The sequence below is a fragment of the Schistocerca serialis genome, chromosome 6 (assembly GCF_023864345.2).
Source record: "Schistocerca serialis cubense isolate TAMUIC-IGC-003099 chromosome 6, iqSchSeri2.2, whole genome shotgun sequence".
In the NCBI taxonomy this organism is placed as follows: domain Eukaryota; kingdom Metazoa; phylum Arthropoda; class Insecta; order Orthoptera; family Acrididae; genus Schistocerca; species Schistocerca serialis.
Window position 1 is genome coordinate 157,318,921 of NC_064643.1, and position 22,640 is coordinate 157,341,560.

The 22,640-nt window shown below is 44.3% G+C and overlaps 1 protein-coding gene across 1 annotated transcript in view; it reads left to right on the forward strand.

Moving 5' to 3' along the window:
• The window catches only part of LOC126484709 (cell cycle control protein 50A-like), a 238,904-nt gene that overhangs the window by 23,116 nt on the left and 193,148 nt on the right, over positions 1–22,640 (forward strand). Inside the window, exon 2 of the mRNA XM_050108305.1 lies at positions 20,575–20,775. Within this exon, the coding sequence (XP_049964262.1) occupies positions 20,575–20,775 (201 nt within the window). The remainder of the gene's footprint in view (positions 1–20,574; positions 20,776–22,640) is intronic.

The following is a 22,640-nucleotide window of genomic DNA, read 5'->3' on the forward strand; positions in this document are numbered from 1 at the left end:
AATCGCGTTGGTACATCAAGTGAATGTCCGACCTGCAGTTCACTAATCTGTCACTATCTACTGAAGTAACATAAACCTATCAGCATTTTCTCTTTTAAAGATCAAGTTATTCATCAAAATATGAATTATCAGTATACTGTAAGTTTTAGATGTTAATCATCAGATTTTAATAAATTTGAGTTGCTCGTATTTATTTTCAGAAGTTGTCAGGAAGTACTAAACTCTAAGAAAAAAAATGACGTAGCACGAAGAAATTATCAGAATAGGATGGAAATCAGTAGATGTGATATATATGTATAAACACACAAATGATTAATATTTCAGAAAAATAGGATGATTTAGTCCAAAGAAAGAGCTTCACAAATTGAGCAAGCCAACAACATTTTGGTCTACCGCTGGCTCTTATTCAAACAGTTACTGGGCTTGGCATGGATTGATACAGTCGTTGGGTGTCTTACTAAAGGTTATTGTGCCAAATTCTGTCCAGTTCGTGCGTTAGATCGTCAAATTGGTAATAAATGTACTGTCGATTGCGAACATGAAGTGTTTCAAACTGATCTTGTACTTGTAAACTCACACTTCATTTTCAGATTTTAAAAGTTATGTTAGATTAAGTTGTTTTTAAGTCTACAAAGGCAAAGAATGACAGAGGTCACATAGCAGTTCTGAGGATGTTGCTTTTGACTAGAGAGTACATGTATTCCCATTACAATTTCAAGAAGAAAAGGGATCTAAGCCGGGGGAAACTGGGATGTGTTGGATAAATTCATTTATTTCTGAAGACAGCATAGATGTAAAACGATGAAGTCTAAATCGAGTAATACTTGCCTCATCTAATACGTTACACGTGTATCTTGGGTCCTGCCAAATGGCGATCATCTCAGGGAGCTCAGTCTTCGTTACTTGGGTGTGGGTTCGGAAAACCATAGGTTTCCAATGTGGGGGCTAGTGCGCAACACCAGACACCTGTACCTGTGAACTCTGGGTGTTCTGCGGCGATGGAACGTTGCGTGTCACAGGAAACGGGAACCTAAGATTAGCCCCATGGCCTCGAGATTAGTCCATACCTCTGTAAGGTGAGGGCACAACCGCAAGGAGCCCTACACGGCGACGTGGTGATGGTCTGTTGAGGCAGTACAGTGATTAGTGAGCAGCGTATGGTATAGCTGCTGCACAGTTGTATGGGCACTCTGGCTCTGGATCTCAGCTTGGTTAAATGTGGGCGCTTTTCTCGTAGCGCCTCGCCGTGAAAAGGTGGCTAACATCTCTCTTACATAAATGCTGTTCAGTAAATCAGGTATTCTTTAGCTTGATATCAAGAACCGAGGCAGTAAAAGAGCTCGACAGTCAAGCAGTGCAGAGCAATAAACGGCAGATAATGGCAAATGTCGGTAGTAATGGATAAGACTGTAGCAAAATACTGTACGTTGGTTTTCATGAAATGAAATGAAGGCAGTTTCGAGATGGTGTATCCGTCATTATTGTTGGCCATTACAAATGACGTCGACATTTAACAAAAGTCATACTGGCATGTCCTGCTATATTGTCGATCCATCCATTGAGTGGGATTTGAGCGCAGCCGAGAAGCATAACTGACGCTTCCACATTTTGTGCGTAAAGAAGAATGGCTTGTCGAGTTTCAGATTCAGAAACCATATTTGAATGTTGTTTTTTCCTGAAAAGATTATTTTATGCCACGTTTAAGAAGGTGAAACATCTGTCAGCACCCGTCAGAAGTCGACAGCGGCTGGTTTCTGGTTAGCAGAGAGCAGCTATCTGTTTTGGAGGCTGCAGCTAGCGCTGTTTGGGATCCTGCGACTGTGATGTGAACACGGAATGGATGAGTTCAGGAGGTGCATACTCAGTGCCATATAGGATCTCACTCGCCCCACGGATTTAGAGCCCAAGAGAACAGATATACTGTGCGCTTATGCCCCCACCTTGAGTCAAGAAAGAGACTAGTTTGCTGCAAGAGAAAAATCGACATGGATAGCAGGACAGCGTCTCGAGCACCATGGAGAATCATGACGACCAACTCTTAATAAGACTTCCATAGATGGGCCAAGAGAAAGGTCTGCGTTAACAGTTGTGCGCCCAACGGCAACGATGGACGCAGAAATTTAGTATGCCTGCGGGACCAACAAGGGGCCTCGGTGGTCCAGTGTGTAGAGCGCTAGGTTCCGGCACTGCATGTGTGGCGCGCACTGCCACATGGGAGCTCCCAGGATGGCTCAGCTCCATTCGGCCTGCTATGAAACTAGGACAAGTGGAGAAGGCGGACGGGTGATGGGCCCACCACCCTCCCCCTTTTATCACCGTTTCGAACGAAAGGTTGCATTTTTCCTGCTGTCAGGCACCACATGACCTGTTCAGACAAGTCACAGTTTCTTGTACAGCATCACGTTGGACGTGATCTTGAGTGGAGGTTTCGAGGAGAGCGAACGTTGCCAGACTGGTTTCGTTATTATCATGTAGGTCCTACACCTTGAAAGGGGTGCGTTTGGATGCGCAACACGATCACCACTGGTTCGCGTAGCCAGTTATGCCCTACATTCTAGGTCCCCGTGATGTTACTTTCCGGTGAAATAACACAAGACTGCTTGTTGCACGTATCGTCTCGACCTGCCTCAGAACAGGCGGTGTGCCAAGGGCAGCATGTTCTCCAGCTCTCCAGCTAACTAATAACAGGCTCCAATTCATTGCCGAGAGAATGGCGCACTGCCACTCACCAGCTACCGCGACTTGTCAGCTCCTACACAGACTTATAGCAGGGTCTGTGATGCAAGCTCTATTCCAATCAAAGCTAGTCGGCTTCCCAGACGTCTTTTCTGCCATAAGAAATCTGTGGCGCTCAACCTGTGAGACAGCTTCTGGACTGACTGCAGGAATAATGCAACCTTTCGTTCCCTGCGGCACTATGAGGGGGGATGGTGGTGGATCTATCATCCGTCCGCCTATTCCACGTGACTTACGTTTCACACCAGGTTGAATGGACCTGGGCCATACTGGAAGGGCCGACACAAGGAAAAATCCCCACTCCCATGTGAGAGTCAGCGCGACACATGCAGTGCCGAAACCTGGCGCTCTACACACTGGACCACCTCTGCCAGTTCTTGCTGCCGTAGGCGTACTAAATTTCTCTCGTACGTGGACCAAAATCATCTAGAAATGTAGTTAAGAATGTGAGAGATCAAAATTAGTGCATAACAACAAAAATCCGCTAGTCTCCACTTCATCATACATAAGAATAGTAAATAAAGCCTGTAATGTTGTATAGAACGACCACACAACCACAAAATAATGAAAGGGGCCTGTTTTTACTACATTTCATATTATTTCTAGTCTCATACTAGGTTATGTCCTACTGAAAGTCTAACAGATGCTGTTTCCGCTGATAATTGAGCATTTGACGAATGACTGGGAAAAGGGTACAACGTAGCAATCGTGTTTTATTCCATTTCGAATCAACAACTTCAGCCGTTTCCCTAACACGACTTGAATAATTTCTGTGAGATGTGGATGAGCGGTCTGAAGTGTAGCGGCGAAGCTCGGAGAAGCTTTTACTTCCTAGAAGTACTACTAAATGTCGGATCAAAAAGCTTGTCCATTTCATATCGAGAAAATAAGGGGAACACACTTAACATCCTTGGGGAATTGGAAGGTATGAGGGTCATTAAGCAGTTTCCCGATTCAGAGCAGACACTAAACGGGCAACTGGAGGTAGATCATCGTAGCATTCTAGATTGATTTTTTTTAAAAAAGTAAAAATGTCAGTTAATATTGTCTCTGCCTACGTTTGATGACCTCTTTAGTAATGGACCAATGACTCCCTATTTTTAGTGCTTAGCGCTCTTGGTTCGGAATTCAGTATACACAAATTATATTTAAAACATAAAACATAAAACATAAATAAAGTCGTTTTATCCAGGACTGTACTATTTAAGCACCATGTTACAGCTGTTCACTAAAATGTTCAGTAACATGCTTTGTTTACTTGTCATTTATATCTTACATTATCCTCAACTACGCTTGCCTGAAATTGCAATTTATACGTTTATATTCTGATAATGATTTCTACCAGTACTGTTCTTATAAGGTGCCTAATTAACAGATGACAAATTGCATTACCTTCCGCTCATGGTTCTTTGACACTTGTAACTGTTGTATTGTTCTATTAAGTATAGAATCCAAATATTTTGTCGACGAATGTGACCACGCCACGCGAATTTCTATAGGACACACTGTAATAGTGCGTATGCGTAGAACCGATTTCCGACACCGCCACAGATTATCGCTCAGTTCATAGTAGCCCGCCTGTATTTATGGTATGTCATTTACACACAAATTTCTACATCAGTTGCCGCCTTTTATTACTAAGTCGGCTCTTCCCAGCTTTTCACTAAATTTTTGACACTATGGATGGACTGTGCCCCTATATCTAATGTTTAACCAGTTACGTTCGGTCTTGTGTCATCCGTCCGGATTCATAGTTGGTGTCTTTAATTTTTAATTTTTGACTGTGTGTTCTAACTAGTTACTGGTCTTTCATCGCATTCATTTGGGAAAATATTTCTTGACCTTCCTTCCATTTTTTAAAAAGTTTTAAGAAATGTTTTTTGGATACGCTTGAGGAACAATGGAACCATACTTTCCACCTACCTGACGACCCACTAATTGCGTCATTTATTCGTAGACAAGGATTATTCTGTGCCTTCCGTGTTGCATTTATTGATTGTAACTACACTCCTGGAAATTGAAATAAGAACACCGTGAATTCATTGTCCCAGGAAGGGGAAACTTTATTGACACATTCCTGGGGTCAGATACATCACATGATCACACTGACAGAACCACAGGCACATAGACACAGGCAACAGAGCATGCACAATGTCGGCACTAGTACAGTGTATATCCACATTTCGCAGCAATGCAGGCTGCTATTCTCCCATGGAGACGATCGTAGAGATGCTGGATGTAGTCCTGTGGAACGGCTTGCCATGCCATTTCCACCTGGCGCCTCAGTTGGACCAGCGTTCGTGCTGGACGTGCAGACCGCGTGAGACGACGCTTCATCCAGTCCCAAACATGCTCAATGGGGGACAGATCCGGAGATCTTGCTGGCCAGGGTAGTTGACTTACACCTTCTAGAGCACGTTGGGTGGCACGGGATACATGCGGACGTGCATTGTCCTGTTGGAACAGCAAGTTCCCTTGCTGGTCTAGGAATGGTAGAACGATGGGTTCGATGACGGTTTGGATGTATCGTGCACTATTCAGTGTCCCCTCGACGATCACCAGTGGTGTACGGCCAGTGTAGGAGATCGCTCCCCACACCATGATGCCGGGTGTTGGCCCTGTGTGCCTCGGTCGTATGCAGTCCTGATTGTGGCGCTCACCTGCACGGCTCCAAACACGCATACGACCATCATTGGCACCAAGGCAGAAGCGACTCTCATCGCTGAAGACGACACGTCTCCATTCGTCCCTCCATTCACGCCTGTCGCGACACCACTGGAGGCGGGCTGCACGATGTTGGGGCGTGAGCGGAAGACGGCCTAACGGTGTGCGGGACCGTAGCCCAGCTTCATGGAGACGGTTGCGAATGGTCTTCGCCGATACCCCAGGAGCAACAGTGTCCCTAATTTGCTGGGAAGTGGCGGTGCGGTCCCCTACGGCACTGCGTAGGATCCAACGGTCTTGGCGTGCATCCGTGCGTCGCTGCGGTCCGGTCCCAGGTCGACGGGCACGTGCACCTTCCGCCGACCACTGGCGACAACATCGATGTACTGTGGAGACCTCACGCCCCACGTGTTGAGCAATTCGGCGGTACGTCCACCCGGCCTCCCGCATGCCCACTATACGCCCTCGCTCAAAGTCCGTCAACTGCACATACGGTTCACGTCCACGCTGTCGCGGCATGCTACCAGTGTTAAAGACTGCGATGGAGCTCCGTATGCCACGGCAAACTGGCTGACACTGACGGCGGCGGTGCACAAATGCTGCGCAGCTAGCGCCATTCGACGGCCAACACCGCGGTTCCTGGTGTGTCCGCTGTGCCGTGCGTGTGATCATTGCTTGTACAGCCCTCTCGCAGTGTCCGGAGCAAGTATGGTGGGTCTGACACACCGGTATCAATGTGTTCTTTTTTCCATTTCCAGGAGTGTATAACTAGATCACAATTCTAGGGAACGCTTTTTCTAATGTAACTGATCTGACCTGATTATGTGGCTTCTGGGTGACGAAACCGGTCGTTAAATACAGTTAGGTAACAAAAGTCATGGGGCACCTCGTAATATCGTGTCGGACCTCCTTTTGCCCGGCATAGTGCAGCAACTCGACGTGGCGTGGACTCAACAAGTCGTTGGAAGTTCCCTGCAGAAATACTGAGCCATGCTGCCTCCAAAGCCACCTAAAACTGCGAAAGTGTTGCCGGTGCAGGATTTTGTGCACGAACTGGCCTCTCGATTATGTCCCATAAACGTTCGATGAGATTCATGTCGGACCATTCGTGTGGCCAAATTATTCTCTCGAACTGTCCAGAGTCGTGTTCAAACCAATCGCGAACAATTTGGGCCAGTACATCGACCGAGTTAGAAAACTGCTGCGGAAGCAAAGGAAACTTCACAGCAAACATAAACATAGCCAAAGCCTTGAAGACAAACAAAAATTACGCGAAGCGAAATGTAGTGTGAAGGGGGCTATGCGAGAGGCGTTCAATGAATTCGAAAGTAAAGTTCTATGTACTGACTTGGCAGAAAATCCTAAGAAATTTTGATCTGATGTTAAAGCGGTAGGTGGATCCAAACAAAATGTCCAGACACTCTGTGACCAAAATGGTACAGAAACAGAGGATGACAGACTAAAGACTGAAATGCTAAATGTGTTTTTCCAAAGCTGTTTCACAGAGGAAGACTGCACTGTAGTTCCTTCTTTAGATTGTCGCACAGATGACAAAATGGTAGATATCGAAATAGACGACAGAGGGATAGAGAAACAATTAAAATCGCTCGAAAGAGGAAAGGCCGCTGGACCTGATGGGATACCAGTTCGATTTTACACAGAGTACGCGAAGGAACTTGCCCCCCTTCTTGCAGCGGTGTACCGTAGGTCTCTGGATGAGCGTAGCGTTCCAAAGGATTGGAAAAGGGCACAGGTCATCCCCGTTTTCAAGAAGGGACGTCGAACAGATGTGCCGAACTATAGACCTATATCTCCAACGTCGATCAGCTGTAGAATTTAGGAACACGTATTATCTTCGAGTATAATGACTTTTCTGGAGACTAGAAATCTACTCTGTAGGAATCAGCATGGGTTTCGAAAAAGACGGTCGTGTGAAACCCAGCTCGCGCTATTCGTCCACGAGACTCAGAGGGCCATAGACACGGGTTCACAGGTAGACGCCGTGTTTCTTGACTTCCGCAAGGCGTTCGATACAGTTTCCCACAGTAGTTTAATATACAAAGTAACAGCATATGGACTATCAGACCAATTGTGTGATTGGATTGGAGAGTTCCTAGATAACAGAACGCAGCATGTCATTCTCAATGGAGAGAAGTCTTCCGAAGTAAGAGTGATTTTAGGTGTCCCGCAAGGGAGTATCGTAGGACCGTTGCTATTCACAATATAAATAAATTACCTTGTGGATGGCATCGGAAGTTCACTGAGGCTTTTTACGGATGATCCTGTGGTATATCGAGAGGTTGTAACAATGGAAAATTGTACTGAAATGCAGGAGGATCTGCAGCGAATTGACGCATGGTGTAGGGAATGGCAATTGAGTCTCAATGTAGATAAGTGTAATGTGCTGCGAATACATAGAAAGACAAATCCCTTATCATTTAGCTACAATATAGCAGGTCAGCAACTGGAAGCAGTTAATTCCATAAATTGTCTGGGAGTACGCATTAGGAGTGATTTAAAATGGAATGATCATATAAAGTTGATCGTCGGTAAAGCAGATGCCAGACTGAGATTCATTGGAAGAATCCTAAGGAAATGCAATCCGAAAACAAAGGAAGTAGGTTACAGTACGCTTGTTCGCCCACTGCTTGAATACTGCTCAGCAGTGTGGGATCCGTAGCAGATAGGGTTGATAGAAGAGATAGAGAAGATCCAACGGAGAGCAGCGCGCTTCGTTACAGGATCGTTTAGTAATCGCGAAAACGTTACGGAGAAGATAGATAAACTCCAGTGGAAGACTCTGCAGTAGAGACGCTCAGTAGCTCACTACAGGCTTTTGTTGAAGTTTCGAGAACATACCTTCACCGAAGAGTCAAACAGTATATTGCTCCCTCCTACGTATATCTCGCGAAGAGACCAGGAGGATAAAATCAGAGAGATTAGAGACCACACAGAAGCATACCGACAGTCCTTCTTTCCACGAACAATACGAGACTGGAATAGAAGGGAGAACCGATAGAGGTACTCAAGGTACCCTCCGCCACACACCCTCAGGTGGCTTGTGGAGTATGGTTGTAGATGTAGATGTAGATGTAGACATGGCACATTGTCATCCATATAAAAATCCATCGTTGTCCTGGAACATGAGCTGCAGATGTTGTCCAATAGCCGAAAATAACCATTTAGTGAGCAGTTCAGTTGGACCAAAGGACCCAGTAAATTCCACGTAAACACAGCCCACGTCAGGATCACTTTTTACAGTGCCTTGTCGATAACTTGGGTCCATGGTTTCTTGGGGCCTGTGCCACACTCGAACGCTACCGTCAGCTCTTACCAGCTGAAAGCGCAACTCAGCCAACTAGCCCACGGTGTTCCAGTCGTCTAGGGTCTAACCGATACGGTCACGAGCCCAGGAGAGGCGCTGCACGTAATGTCGTGCTGTCAGCAGAACCACCCGCATCGTTCGTCTGCTGCCACAGCCCATTACCGCCAAATTTCGCAACTCTGTCCTATCGGATGCGTTTGTCACACGATTTACATTGATTTCTGCGTTTTTTCACGAAGTGTTACTCGTTATCAGTGATAACGTCGCTGCTCTCGGTCGTTAAGTGAAGGCCGTCAGCCACTGCGTTGTCCGTGGTGAGAGGTAACACCTGAAATTTGGTATTCTCGGCACATTCCTGATGCTGTGGATCTCGGAGTATTGATTTCACTAACGATTTTCGAAATGGAATGTCCCATGCGTGAAGCTCCAACCGTCATTTGGAGTTCAAAATCTATTGAGTCCCGTCGTGCGGCCTTAATTACGTCGGAAACCTTTTCACATGAATCACCTGAGTACAACTGACACCTCCGCCAATGCACCAATGCACTGCCACTTTGTACCATGTGTACGAGATACTACCACCATCTATAAATGCGTATATCGCTATCCTATGAGTATCATCATGTCAGTGTAAATTATTCACAAGAGCTGGTAAGCGGTTACTATTCAAGATGAAATTATACACTGAGGAGCCAAAGAATTATGACCACCGCTTTAATACCTCGTTTGTTCGTTTTTAGAACGAAATATATCACTCATCAGGTATCCAACAGTTTTTTGGTGAGTTTGTGCAGGTATGTGCATAAGATGTCAACGTACAAGTCATGAAACCCGTGTAAATAACGGGCTGTTGATTTCCGTATGTGGTGATGGCGCCCGATAGCGACCCAGATGGGTTACATTGGATTTACATCAGGCGAAACCGATCGCCGAGACATCGACGTGAGTTCACTATAATGCTCCTCAAATCACTGTAGGACGGTTCTGACTCCGAGTCACGGACAATTATACTGCTGAAAGATGACGTCACCGACGGAAAAGACATTAAACATGAAGGGATACAGGTGGTTCGCAGCTGTCAGACTATCTTCGATTACTATCACAGGTCCCATGCAAGCGCAGGAGAATGTCTCCCATAGCATAATACCGCTCCCACTAGCCTGCGTTCGTGGCCCGCTGCATGTTTTTGGAGCCGCTGTTCACGTCGATGACAGCGTTTGTGGCGACGACCATCGATCTAGTGTAGCAAACATGTCATTCACTCGAACAGCCGACGCGTTTCCATTGACTAACGATCGAATCCCGATGGACTCGTTCCCACTGCACTCATAATTGTCGTTGTGTCAATATATGATTAGGTGGAAGCGGTATGCTGCGGATCTCCATGTTCAGCAACGTACGATGAACAGTTTGCCCCAAACACTTCTGCATGTATCAGAACTGTGCTCTTTCGGCAGAGATGTCACATCTGACCATATATCCTACTTTACAGAGCAGAGAAGCCTTCGAACACGACATTGTGTGAAGAGTCGTGGCGTCCAACCATTTAGCGCCAAGTGGTAGTTTCACTCACCTTCTACCTCTTTTCGTAGATGCTCACGACAGAGCAGAGGAATATTCGACCATCTTCGCCATTTTCGAAATACTCATTTACAGGTTCTACGTAATAATGATCTGCCCTTTGTCAAAGTCTTTTATCTCAATGGATTTCACCATTTGTAGTAGGTATTTTCGCACGGGTGATACCACGTTCGTGTCTGCTCCGCTTACATTCTTCTGTTAACGCGTTACGTACCATCAACAACACCAGACGGCATCCAACGTCGCAGTGGACAGGGATCAAATCGAGGTATTGCATAGAACGTGAGATGTACATTATACTCTTGAGAATTTTCCTGCAGGACGTACTAACTGTCAGTAAAATTCTGTAGAGTGAAATTTATCGAATTGCATCATATAGAACACGTGTCGTGACCATCAATTCCCTTCTATACGAGACGATAAGATTTGTTATGAAAACTATTTACGGAATTAATATAATAAGTGTAATAAGCAACGAATTACGGTAGTAAGCAGCCAATTGCTAGGAAGACGTAACCCCGCACAACGAACAGTTTAGCTCGTATCTCCAATCGGTTCGGATTGTCAGCGATCACAGCATTGGCTTGGGGACTTTCACAAGGCAGACAATACTACAAGTACTTTCAGAGCAGAACTCATTTTGCTCGTCATCAACAGATTAAATGAAATAAAAATTAGCGTCACAGACTCAGCCATATTCAGCCACAAGTGGAGTACTTTCTAATGTAGCAGTCTGTTCTAACAATTGTAGTTTGTTAATTGTCATATGAAGTTTCTGATAACCTAGAAGCTTCACTAGTACTTAACAGACAGGAACTAAACGTAAATTAAACATCGCGAATTCCGAAGTTCTGCTTAGAAACTTCATTTCACCTCTTACTGATGTTTTAGTTTCTCTCTAGGTTGATACAGCCATTCATCAGACCCATTTCACTTGCACTGTCAAAGCAATATCAGCGATTACATGTAATCATAACGAGTAAATTATACTACTTGTTATTTTGATTATTGCGGACTAAACGGTTGTTTAGTTTCATTACGACGCATTTCAGGCAATACAGCCAAAACTCTCAGCGTTTTCTATTCCTTTTTACGTGGCTGATTACAGCTGTTTCTCCCTTCGTGACAGCAGAAGTAGAAATTGAATTTGCGTAGACACAATTACTGGGTCCATTGCTTTGCGATTTTTTGATTCAACTTCACTTTCTAAGTTCGATACATTATGTCATTCGTACCTTTCTGGGTAGTTCCATTTAAAGTATTCTTAAGAAAAATTGTTTTTAAGTTCATAATGGTAAAGAGAATAAAAAGTATAGGCTCCTAATGTTCACAGTATAACCAGAGATGATGCTGGAAAATAAAAAGAAGTGAGCCGCAGCTTGCAAATAAGCTTGCCATTTTCACAGAAAAAAACTATCATAGCTGCCACTGAAGATAAGGGCCATCCAAATAACTCCTCCTGCTTATACTGTACATATATATGACGCCTGGTTGCATTAGGTGTTTCTGTATGTTATTCGTAGCTATTCTTTTGACCCAAATGATAGTTACAGAAACACGAACTCATTATGCTATGCTTTAGGTATTTCGGCTACCAGTCAACGTGGCAGCAGCTGGCAATGCTGCGTCTTCGAAGAGCGAGCTTCTCAAGTGCCAGCCAGTTCAGTACATGGGCTGAGCGAATGTCTTCTCCCTGTCGCTAGCCTAACGGAGAACTGTCAACGTTGTAGAATACGTTTGGCAACCGTGTGGCCGTCGATCTACTTCGTCGAAGGTCCGGAGTTGTCGTATTGACAAATAATCTGAATCATTTTCAACTAATGTATAACACTGGGTTGTTGAACTTGTTATTTGATTCCAAGAAGGCAGCTCCATACAAAACGTATAACTAATCTCTTTCTTAATATTACGAATTCTCTCTATTAACAATCACTGTAGCAATGAAGCAGACTCCTAGCAGTACAGTAGCTCTAGTTGAATGGTAATGTGACTTCTTTGTGAAAGAAAAGATACATTAGCTCTAGGATCTGACATCGCTACAAACTGAAGTATTTTGTGTGTTGATTATTTCAAACCCACACCTGGTCATCCAGATTTAGGTTTTCCGTGATTTCGCTAAATCTCTCCACGCAAATGCCGGATAGTTCCTTTGAAAGCGTACAACCTATTTCCTTCCACATCTATTATACAATCCGAGATTGTGCTCCGTCGATGTCTACGCGACGTTAAACTCAACCTTCCTCCCTTCCTTCTTTTGTTTTTTACTTCTTCCCACACAGAGCGAAAAGCTTCCAGACCGAAAACCAGTAAGGAAATCTTAGCTTCACCATCCTAAGTCTCATTGGAATCTCAGTTTAGTACCTTCAAGATCTAAAGGTGACAATTTCAAGAAACTGTGACATTGCGTCATATTTATAACTCACATTCATCTCCTTATGCTAACATACTTCTTAGTTTTGTTAATTTACTATTTTAATGGTTATATGTGGCACTAAAAATTTATTTATAGCGTTTCTTTTAGAGTCTAATTTCACTCCAGGTTTGCATATTTTCGTGGTAATCCCGAAATGATTCTTGTGTAGGGCACAGGACTACACGTTGGCACCAGCCATACTAGGGTCAAAAGTGCGCACTATCTTGCTAATGAGGCTCTTACTACAAATACTTTTTATGTTATTAAATCGTACTTTTGTCGTTAGGGTGTCCTGGTAAGTTATAATGAATGTGAGGCATTGAGAACCGTAAGGGCTAAAGCACGCCGTCGTCGATGCTGAGACTGTAGCGTGTTCTCATGCTACGTACATCTCTTGGACCTGTAGTGAGCCAGGTTTATTTGTGCTGTAGGCCCATTGCACTTGTGTATGTATTCATGAAAAGCTGTCTCACCGGTTAGTCCATTATTCTCTTTAGTATGGTCCTAATGATGGTGCACGTGAAGCCCTAGTCATTCTCGGTCCCTTCTTTCTATTAGAACATGCATATTCTTATACTGTTTTCTGTTAGTTTATTGAATTTAATAGAAAAAACATAAGAGAGAAATTAGTCATCAACAATTTGATGATGCACAGGCAGTTTTTTGGTTCCATGGATTCCACGTCTGTAGAAAAGCTATAGCATCTGATATGAAGACGTCGTCGGTCCAAGTTTAAAGTGAATCTTTGATTGTTAGACAAGGAGTAAAATGTAAATGTCGTATGACTAGGGCCTCCCGTCGGTTACACTGTTCGCCGGGTGCAAGTCTTTCGATTTGACGCTACTTCGTCGACTTGCGCGTCGATGGAGATGAAATGATGATGGTTAGGACAACACAACACCCAGTCCCTGAGCGGAGAAAATCTCCGATCCAGTCGGGAATCGAACCCGGGCCGCTTGGTATGACATTCTGCCTCGCTGACCACTCAGATATCGGGAGCGGGCAGGCAAGGAGTGACAGGAAACGTCTGAGGCCGCTTAATGAGTGGACCAAATGCGGTAGGGATTGCTTTCCAGCCAAACACCTGGACAGGTCCTTTTGTGAAATCTGCATAGTGTAGACAAGCGTTTTTGTACCGTAGCAATGCTTTTAGGTGTGTCCTTGGTTACTTTTCGTATGCTGCGACCGCAGTGCATCTCAGTTGTTGGCAACAGATGGCAACTGCGATGGACGCTTCCCTGGGATGCAGTTCTTAATACAAAACACTCTCTTTGTGCTAGCAGACTCAAATTTAGTACTCATGCTGGCCTTTCATTCAGATATTTTATGTTAGGATCAACAGTTACTTTTTGTTTATTAAGTTAATGCAGAGTGCTTGAAATCCCCGTCTGACCGCCCGATTCAGGTTTTCGCTTATTTTCTTGAATCGGTTAAGAAAAATACTGACATCTTTGAAAAGAGTCGATTTTCTTCCCGAAACATCCCAGTCTGCTTCTTTTGTAACGATCTCGTAGTTGACGGGGTATCTAACATTAAGCCACCTAAATTTCATTTCCCACAACACTTCCCGCTGAATGCAAGTGCCTCATGGAGGTTACCGGCTCCCAGCTCATCACAGTTGCCAGACGTCGGGTGGACCAAAATGGTAAACTATAAAACTATCGTTAATCGAAGCCCGGTGGTCTTTAAAGTTGTGGGGAATGATTTACATCGAAACGAACCTACTTCAAATCGGTAATCTGTTTTCTGAGCTGATTTCTACTGTGCATTTACTCTATACACGACAGAAATATTCCCAGTTACCTGGGCTATATGCTACCTCCTCTCCATTAAATCCAAAGAGAACAACGCCATACCAATTATGTGACAATAAGTGACGTTCAAAACGGTTCAAATGGCTCTGAGCACTATGGGACTCAACTTCTGAGGTCATAAGTCCCCTAGAACTTAGAACTACTTAAACCTAACTAACCTAGGGACAACACACACATACATGCCCGAGGCAGGATTCGAACCTGCGACCGTAGCGGTCGCGCGGTTCCAGACTGTAGCGCCAGAACCGCTCGGCCACCAGCGGCCGGCAATAAGTGACGTTTAAACAATTAAATAAGAGAATGAAATCGATGTCTGGCGTTTGAGTTTACACTGCGCCAGGTTTATCACTAGACCATGAAATGCATACACCATCAGAGAATCAGAAGTGGAAAGCAACACTTTCTGTAAAAGTTTCTGCATCCTATAGTGTTGCACGTTCTTATGTGACTTTACTTCAGTGATTAGAAAATCAAGTGGGTAGCCAAAGCATCTAGTGAATATCGATGCAGACGAACAAGGAAATGGTGGCCGAGCGGTTCTGGGCGCTATAGTCTGGAACAGCGCGACCGCTGCGGTCGCACGTTCGAATCCTGCCTCGGGCATGGATGTGTGTGATGTCCTTAGGTTAGTTAGGTTTAAGTAGTTCTAAGTTCTAGGAGACTGATGACCATTGCAGGTAAGTCCCATAGTGCTCAGAGCCATTAGAACAAGGAAATGAATGTATCGGAAAGGTTGAAATCAAGCTCCAGGGAATCTAAACTCTCATCCAGTGTGGAGCATCCTTTATGTACTACAAAATAATGATGTAGCACTCTGTGGTGTTTGTTGGTCTGTTGGTATGATTTTAGCTTTGTGTGCATAAGGTGTGGCTCGATTGACACATGAGGCAACCATTTTTAACAAACACGGATAGATTCTCTTCACCTCTGGTTACCACAGTTGAACAATATAGGGTTGCACCGCAGTTCTAAATCGACATTAAGCATGACGTCCCTTCGTTCCCTACTGGAGAAGTGTGGCTTAGGTTGGACCATGACAGAGGCAGTAGGCGCGGAAAGTTGAAATTGTCAGCAGTAAACTTTCTTATACGACAAATATTATTATATTAATGAGACAATAGTCGTGTAACGTAACAGGGCACCTATATCTAATTGTTTTTGAACTTGAGGTGTTGAAAATATTGGTGTGGACTGGAAACTGGACTTAGCTTTCCGCTTTCGCTGTGTTTGACCCTTCTGAGATGATACTTCTGCATAGCACAGTTGTTTATCAAAGATTCGAAACTCCTCAAGGTCTCCATGAAATGCGTCTGTCTGGGTGCGAATCGTCGTTCAGCACAAAATTTTTCGTCATGGTATTTCAAGCTATAGCATGCGCACAGCAAACTACAGGTTAAAAATAATTTCAATTTCTAAGACATCTTCGTGCTTTATCATCAATAACGAATGGTGACGGTTTCAACTCCCAGTCAGATACCGAATTTTTCGTCATATCATTTCAGGTTAAAAAATGCCGCCCCTAGCTACTGGTGAAAGATAATTCGATAGTCTACGTCTCTTCGTGGGTAGTCAGCAGTGATGGTTTCTGTAGGGATTGATTACCTGTCTGCATAGAACTTTTCGTAACGTTATTTTCTGTTCAGACATATGCATATCTATGTACTGTGAAATATACCGATATTTAACAAATATTCGTTATTATGACATAATAATGGTAGGTGCTGGGGTCGAATCCCGGTAAAGCAAAAGATTTTCATCTCGTCATTTCTGTTCCCGTCATCTTGCAAGTGATGACAAATTGTGCTTACTTGACGTTCCGGTTAGGTGCTGGGTTCGAATTCCTGTCCAACACATATCTTTATGCCCCATCATTTCACGTGAATCATGTTCAGACTGTGTTACTTGTGAGTCGAATTCTATCTAAGATCTTTAGGGGTTAGTCAGTATGATTGATATCATATTTACCGAAGTCCCGTGTTTGAGTCCAGTACAAAAGTTTTTGTCATGGAATTTGAGGGCTGAAATCTGTTGTTTGAAATTTTATTTATTCTAGTAGACTTGGTTTACGAACTTTAAAGGCCGTGCCATCTTTAATAATATATATTCTAATATCTGCATTAACCTAATATTACTTTGAATTTCTGTCGTTAGTCACGGAGAACAGTTTTTCTAGTGGTCTCTTAAAGTAACCATTTTGTTTACTGAAACGATTGTACCGAAAAGAAAGCTGAGGAAGTAAGACAGTTACGTTATGTGTTGCGTACAAATCAGATGGATCGCACTTCAGGTCGTTTGGATACTTTTGAGAATGACAATTCAATTTTTTTCTCGTAGCATTTGTCAGTGGAGTCTGTCGAACATCTCCGTGAAGCTCTCGCGCCGATTAAACGATCGCCTAGCAAGGTTCATAATTAGTTCAACCTGACTGGGTCCAAGAGTCACGGGAAACACTGATGAGTAAGGTCGGCATTTATTTTGTAAGTTTCATCCTTCGCGGTATAATTACATTTACTTTAAGATCTTCCAGTAAATCTCATACTGATATCTGCTTTTCCCAGAATTTCTTTTACGTGTTCACTCTATTCTACCTTACTCCAAACGATTAGACCTCATTTTACGATTGTTATTGTCTCCACTGATTTGCCGCCAATAGTGTATTGAAACTGTAGTAAATTTCTTCACCTAGTTACGGGAAATACGTTACATTTACTTGCGTCGAGGGTCTACAGCCAATGCCTGCTCCCACCACCGATGCTCTGCTGACATTCCTGCAATGTTTTAGAGCTTTCTACCACCGCTATCTTCTTATAGACAACTGAATCGTGTGTGAAGAGCGTTACAGAGCTTCCAACGTTATGAAAGACGAGGAAGATTAAGGTGTAGCGTCTCGTCGACATCGAGGTCCTTGGAGACAAAACAGACGTTATCCACGTTATTTATGTACAGTGTGAACGAGAACTCCGACCACACAATTTAGAGGTGGTGATCTGAACCAAAAGAAGGAAATAAATTTGGTCAACGTGGTCTCTGAAATGCACACCGGAAGAGCTTATGAGCACTTGTTCATCGTCGTTGCTGTGAACCGCGTCTCTTCTACTGAACAGATCCTCATAGCTGTAAACGTATGCCCTTTCAAGCCAATGTTTACTGGCCATTCTTTCTCGATGTGGTTCATACTACCTCCTCCCAGAATACGGAAAGCAAAGAAATTGCAAGAGAAGATATTTGTCTCACAACAGCGACCATTTTCAAGTGCTTATAGCACTTAATGTATTCACTTTGGAGTCCACGTTTACTCGGCAGTTTTTTCTTGATTAGAACCCTACTATCACGTCTGAAAGTGGAGTTGTGATTCGTATTGTACATATTGTAAACGTTAACGGTGCATACGTCGTAGGTGGACTCCCAAAAATCTTTTTCCATTTGTGGATATAATTTCATTAAAAGCGAGGTGTTGAGTTCTGTCTGCAAGGAAGTTCCGAATACGATCACAAATCTGGTCAGATACTGGGTAAGAGCGTATTTTGTTCACTGAACGACATTGTGGAACTACACTGAAGGGCTAAAGAAACTGATACAACTACCTAATATCGTATGGAGCCCCCACGAGCACTCAGAAGTTCCGCAACACGACGTGGCATGGACTCGACAAATGTCTGAAGTAGTGTTGGCGGAAATTGACACCATGAATCCAGCAGTGCTGTCCATAAATTCGTAACAGTACAAGGGGTGGACATCTCTTCTGGACAGCACGTTACAAGGCATCCCAGATATGCTCAATAATGTTCTTGTGTGGCGAGTGTTTAACCTCAGAAAAGTGTTCCTGGAGCCACTCTGTAGCACTTTTGGACGTGTGGGACGTCGCATTGTCCTGCTGTAATTGCCCAAGTCCGTCGGAATACACAATGGACATGAATGGCTGCTGGTGATCAGACAGGATGCTTACGAACGTGTCACCTGTCGGAGTCTTATCTAGAAGTATCAGGAGTCCCATATCACTTCAACTGCATACGCCAAACACCATTACAGAGCCTCCACCAGCTTGGACCGTCATATGCTGACATGCAGGGTCCATGGATTCATGAGGTTGTCTCCACACCCGTACACGTCCATCCGCTCGATACAATTTGTAGCGAGACTGTTCCGACAAGACAAATGTTTCCAGTCATCAACAGTCCAATGTCGGTACTGATGGGCCCAGGCGAAGCGTAAAGCTTTGTGTCGTGTAGTCATCAAGGGTACACAAGTGGGCCTTCGGCTGCCAACGCCGATATCGATGATGTTTCGTTGAATGGTTCGCACACTGACATTTGGTGATGGCCTAGCACTAAAATCTGCAGCAATTTGCGGAAGGGTTGCACTTCTGTCACGTTCAACGATTCTCTTCAGTCGGCGTTGATCCCGTTCTTGCAGGATCGGATCTTTTTCCGGCCGCAGCGATATCGGAGATGTGATGTTTTACCAATTTTCCTGCTATTTACGGTAAATTCGTGAAATGGTCGTAAGGGAAAAACCCCACATTATTGTTACCTCGGAGATGCTATGTATCATCGCTCGTGCGCCGCTCTATAATATGACGTTCAAATTCACTTAAATCTTGATAAATTGCCATTGTAGCAGCAGGAATCGAACTAACAACTGCTCCAGATACTTGTTGTCTTATACAGGCGGTGCCGATCGCAGACACCTACAACGTGCTGACACGAGGAAAGTTTCCAACCGATTTCTCATACACAAACAGCAGTTGACCGGCGTTACCAGGTGTAACGTTGTTCTAAAGCCTCGTGTAAGGAGGAGAAATGCGTACCATGACGTTTCCAACTTTGATAAAGGTCGGATTGTAGCCTATCGCGATTGCGGTTAATCGTATCGGGACACTGCTGCTCGCGTTGGTCGAGGTGCAATGACTGCTAGCAGATTATGGAATCGGTGGGTTCAGGAGGGTAATACGGAACGCCGTGCTGGATCCCAACGGCCTCGTATCACTAGCAGTCGAGATGACAGGCATCTCATTCGCATGGCTGTAACGGATCGTGCAGCCACGTCTAGATCCCTGAGTCAAGAGACGGGGACGTTTGCAAGACCACAACCACCTGCACGAACAGTTCGACGACGTTTGCAGCAGCGTGGACTATCAGCTTGGAGACCATGGCTGCGGTTACCTTTGACGCTGCATCACAGACAGGAGCGCCTGCGATGGTGTACTCAACGACGACCCTGGGTGCACGAATGGCAAAACGTCATTTTTTCGGATGAATCCAGGTTCTGTTTACAGCATCATGATGGTCGCATCCGTGTTTGGCGACGTCGCTGTGAACGCACATTGGAAGCGTGTATTCGTCACCGCCATACTGGCGTATCACCCGGCGTGATGGTATGGGGTGCCATTGGTTACACGTCTCGGTCACTTATTGTTCGCATTGTCGGCACTTTGAACAGTGGACGTTACATTTCAGATGTGTTACGACCCGTGGCTCTACCCTTCATTCGATCCCTGCGAAACCCTACATTTTAGCAGGATAATACACGACCGCTTGTTGCAGGTCCTGTACGGGCCTTTCTGGACACAGAAAATGTTCGACAGCTGCCCTGGCCCGCACATTCTCCAGATCGCTCACCAAGTGAAGACGTCTGGTCAATTGTGGCCGAGCAACTGGCTCGTCACAATACGCCAGTCACTACTCTTGATGAACAGTGGTATCGCGTTGAAACTGCATAGGCAGCTGTACCTGTACACGCCATCCAAGCTCGGTTTGACTCAATGCCCAGGCGTATCAAGGCCGTTATTACGGCCAGAGGTGTTTGTTCTGGGTGCTGATTTCTCAGGAACTATGCACCCAAACTGCGGTAAAATGTAATCACATGTCAGTTCAAGTATAATATATTTAGCCAATGATTACCCGTTTATCATCTGCATTTCTTCTGGGTGTAGCAATTTTAATGGCCTGTAGTGCCATAGGACAGTGTGGGCCCCTCGGGCACTTAGAGAGTTTCGCCATCGCACCTGTGATGGAGGCGTGGACGGTGCTGTGTGTACACAGGACTCGGAGCCGCAGCGGGTGCTGTCAGGAGAGTCGGTGGAGAGCTGGGACATGAAGCGGCACGCGTCGAGCGCCTTCAAGCAGCAGCGGCTGCCCGCCTGGAGCCCCGTGCTGTCGCCGGCCACCGTGCTGCCCGTCTTCCTCGTCACCGGCGCCATCCTCATACCCGCCGGCGTCGCGCTGCTCTTCCTCAGCGAGACGGTCAGCCCAGCAGCAGGCAGTAAATTACTTGCTGCCCACAGTCCCGACCATGTCTCAACCGGTTCAGTGCGATCTATTCCATTCCACAAAGCGACAACAGTCCATCCTTTCAAATGAAATTTCCTCTCACGGCCGTGTAACCCTCCCACTGGCATGACGGCGTCTCATTAATCCTCTTCTCTTCCCCTGTTCTGATCGTATCTTGTATACAGCGCGTGTTTTTTAAATAAGTACCGTTTCGAAATTAAAAAAAGACGTGCTTAGATATCTCAGTAATTGTAAATAAGTTATACAAAACTGCAACCAGTCACTTTTTTGCATAACTAAGCTCTATTCCATGAACCGGTTTTCCAACCTTTTCAGGTTCGTCTTCAGATGGTTTCAGGAAGTTACATCATTATTGCTAGCATAATGCTGGGTGCTGGCTCTATGACAAAAAGATGGAACACACTTTAATGTATCGCCATGATTATAGCTTATCTGTCGATATGGATCTAAATTTAGTTTCTTTAGTTTTTTATTGTCATGAAAGGAGGGTATAAAATGAACATCAACAAAAGCAAAACGAGGATAGTGGAATGTAGTCGAATTAAGTCGGGTGATGCTGAGGGAATTGGATTAGGAAATGAGACGTTTAAAGTAGTGAAGGAGTTTTGCTATTTGGGGAGCAAAATAACTGATGATGATCGAAGTAGAGAGGATATAAAATGTAGACTGGCAATGGCAAGGAAAGCGTTTCTGAAGAAGAGAAATTTGTTAACATCGAGTATAGATTTCAGGAATCGTTTCTGAAAGTATTTGTATGGAGCGTAGCCATATATGGAAGTGAAACATGGACGATAACTAGTTTGCACAAGAAGAGAATACAACCTTTTGAAATGCGCTGCTACAGAAGAATGCTGAAGATTAGATGGGTAGATCATGTAACTAATGAGGAGGTATTGAATAGGATTGGGGGAGAAGAGAAGTTTGCGGCACAACTTCACTAGAAATGAGGAATCGGTTGGTAGGACATGTTCTGAGGCATCAATTTAGTATTGCAGGGCAATGTGGAGGGTAAAAACCATTGAGGGAGACCAAGAGATGAATACACCAAGCAGATTCAGAAGGATGTAGGTTGCAGTAGGTACTGGGAGATGAAGAAGCTTGCACAGGATAGAGTAGCATGGAGAGCTGCATCAAACCAGTCTCAGGACTGAAGACCACAACAACAACTAGTTTTTTACTTACTGCGACAGTATAGGCTGCTTTTTTCGGTTAGCGTCCATCTGTCTGCCTCCATTTCGATGTCCAGTTGTTGTATCACTACACACACTTCCACTCAAACTATATTAGTTACACTCTGACAGCGAGACTTTTCCAGCATCCAGCATGCGCTTTACAACTGTTGCTTGTAACAAAGATCTTGACAGAAAGATATGGCATAGGCTTACTTTGCACAGAGGTGTAATTTGTTCTTCCTTACGTATATTAAGGACGATATAAGAGCAAATATTTTAATCAGACTGGCGATAACAGGAGAGTACAAAATAAAATAATAAATAAATAATAAATACACTACTACAAGAACAAACTTCAGGTGATCTGATACTTTATTTCTATTTGTATATTACGTATAATACAGTCTGTTAACAGCATTTTTCCTTTTTTTATGTGATTGGCATTAACATGGATATCTATGAATCAATGCTACAGAGTTATTGTATCTGCAGTGAGATGCAGCTGTCTGTTAGACTAGGACCTTTATATATAAATTTCAATTAATAACTAACCTTCAGATGAACTGTTGATTTATTTCTGTTGTTATGTTAACGTGATTTGGGGTGTTAGCAAGAGTAGCTTCTGTTTATTGTAGCTAAAGGTAT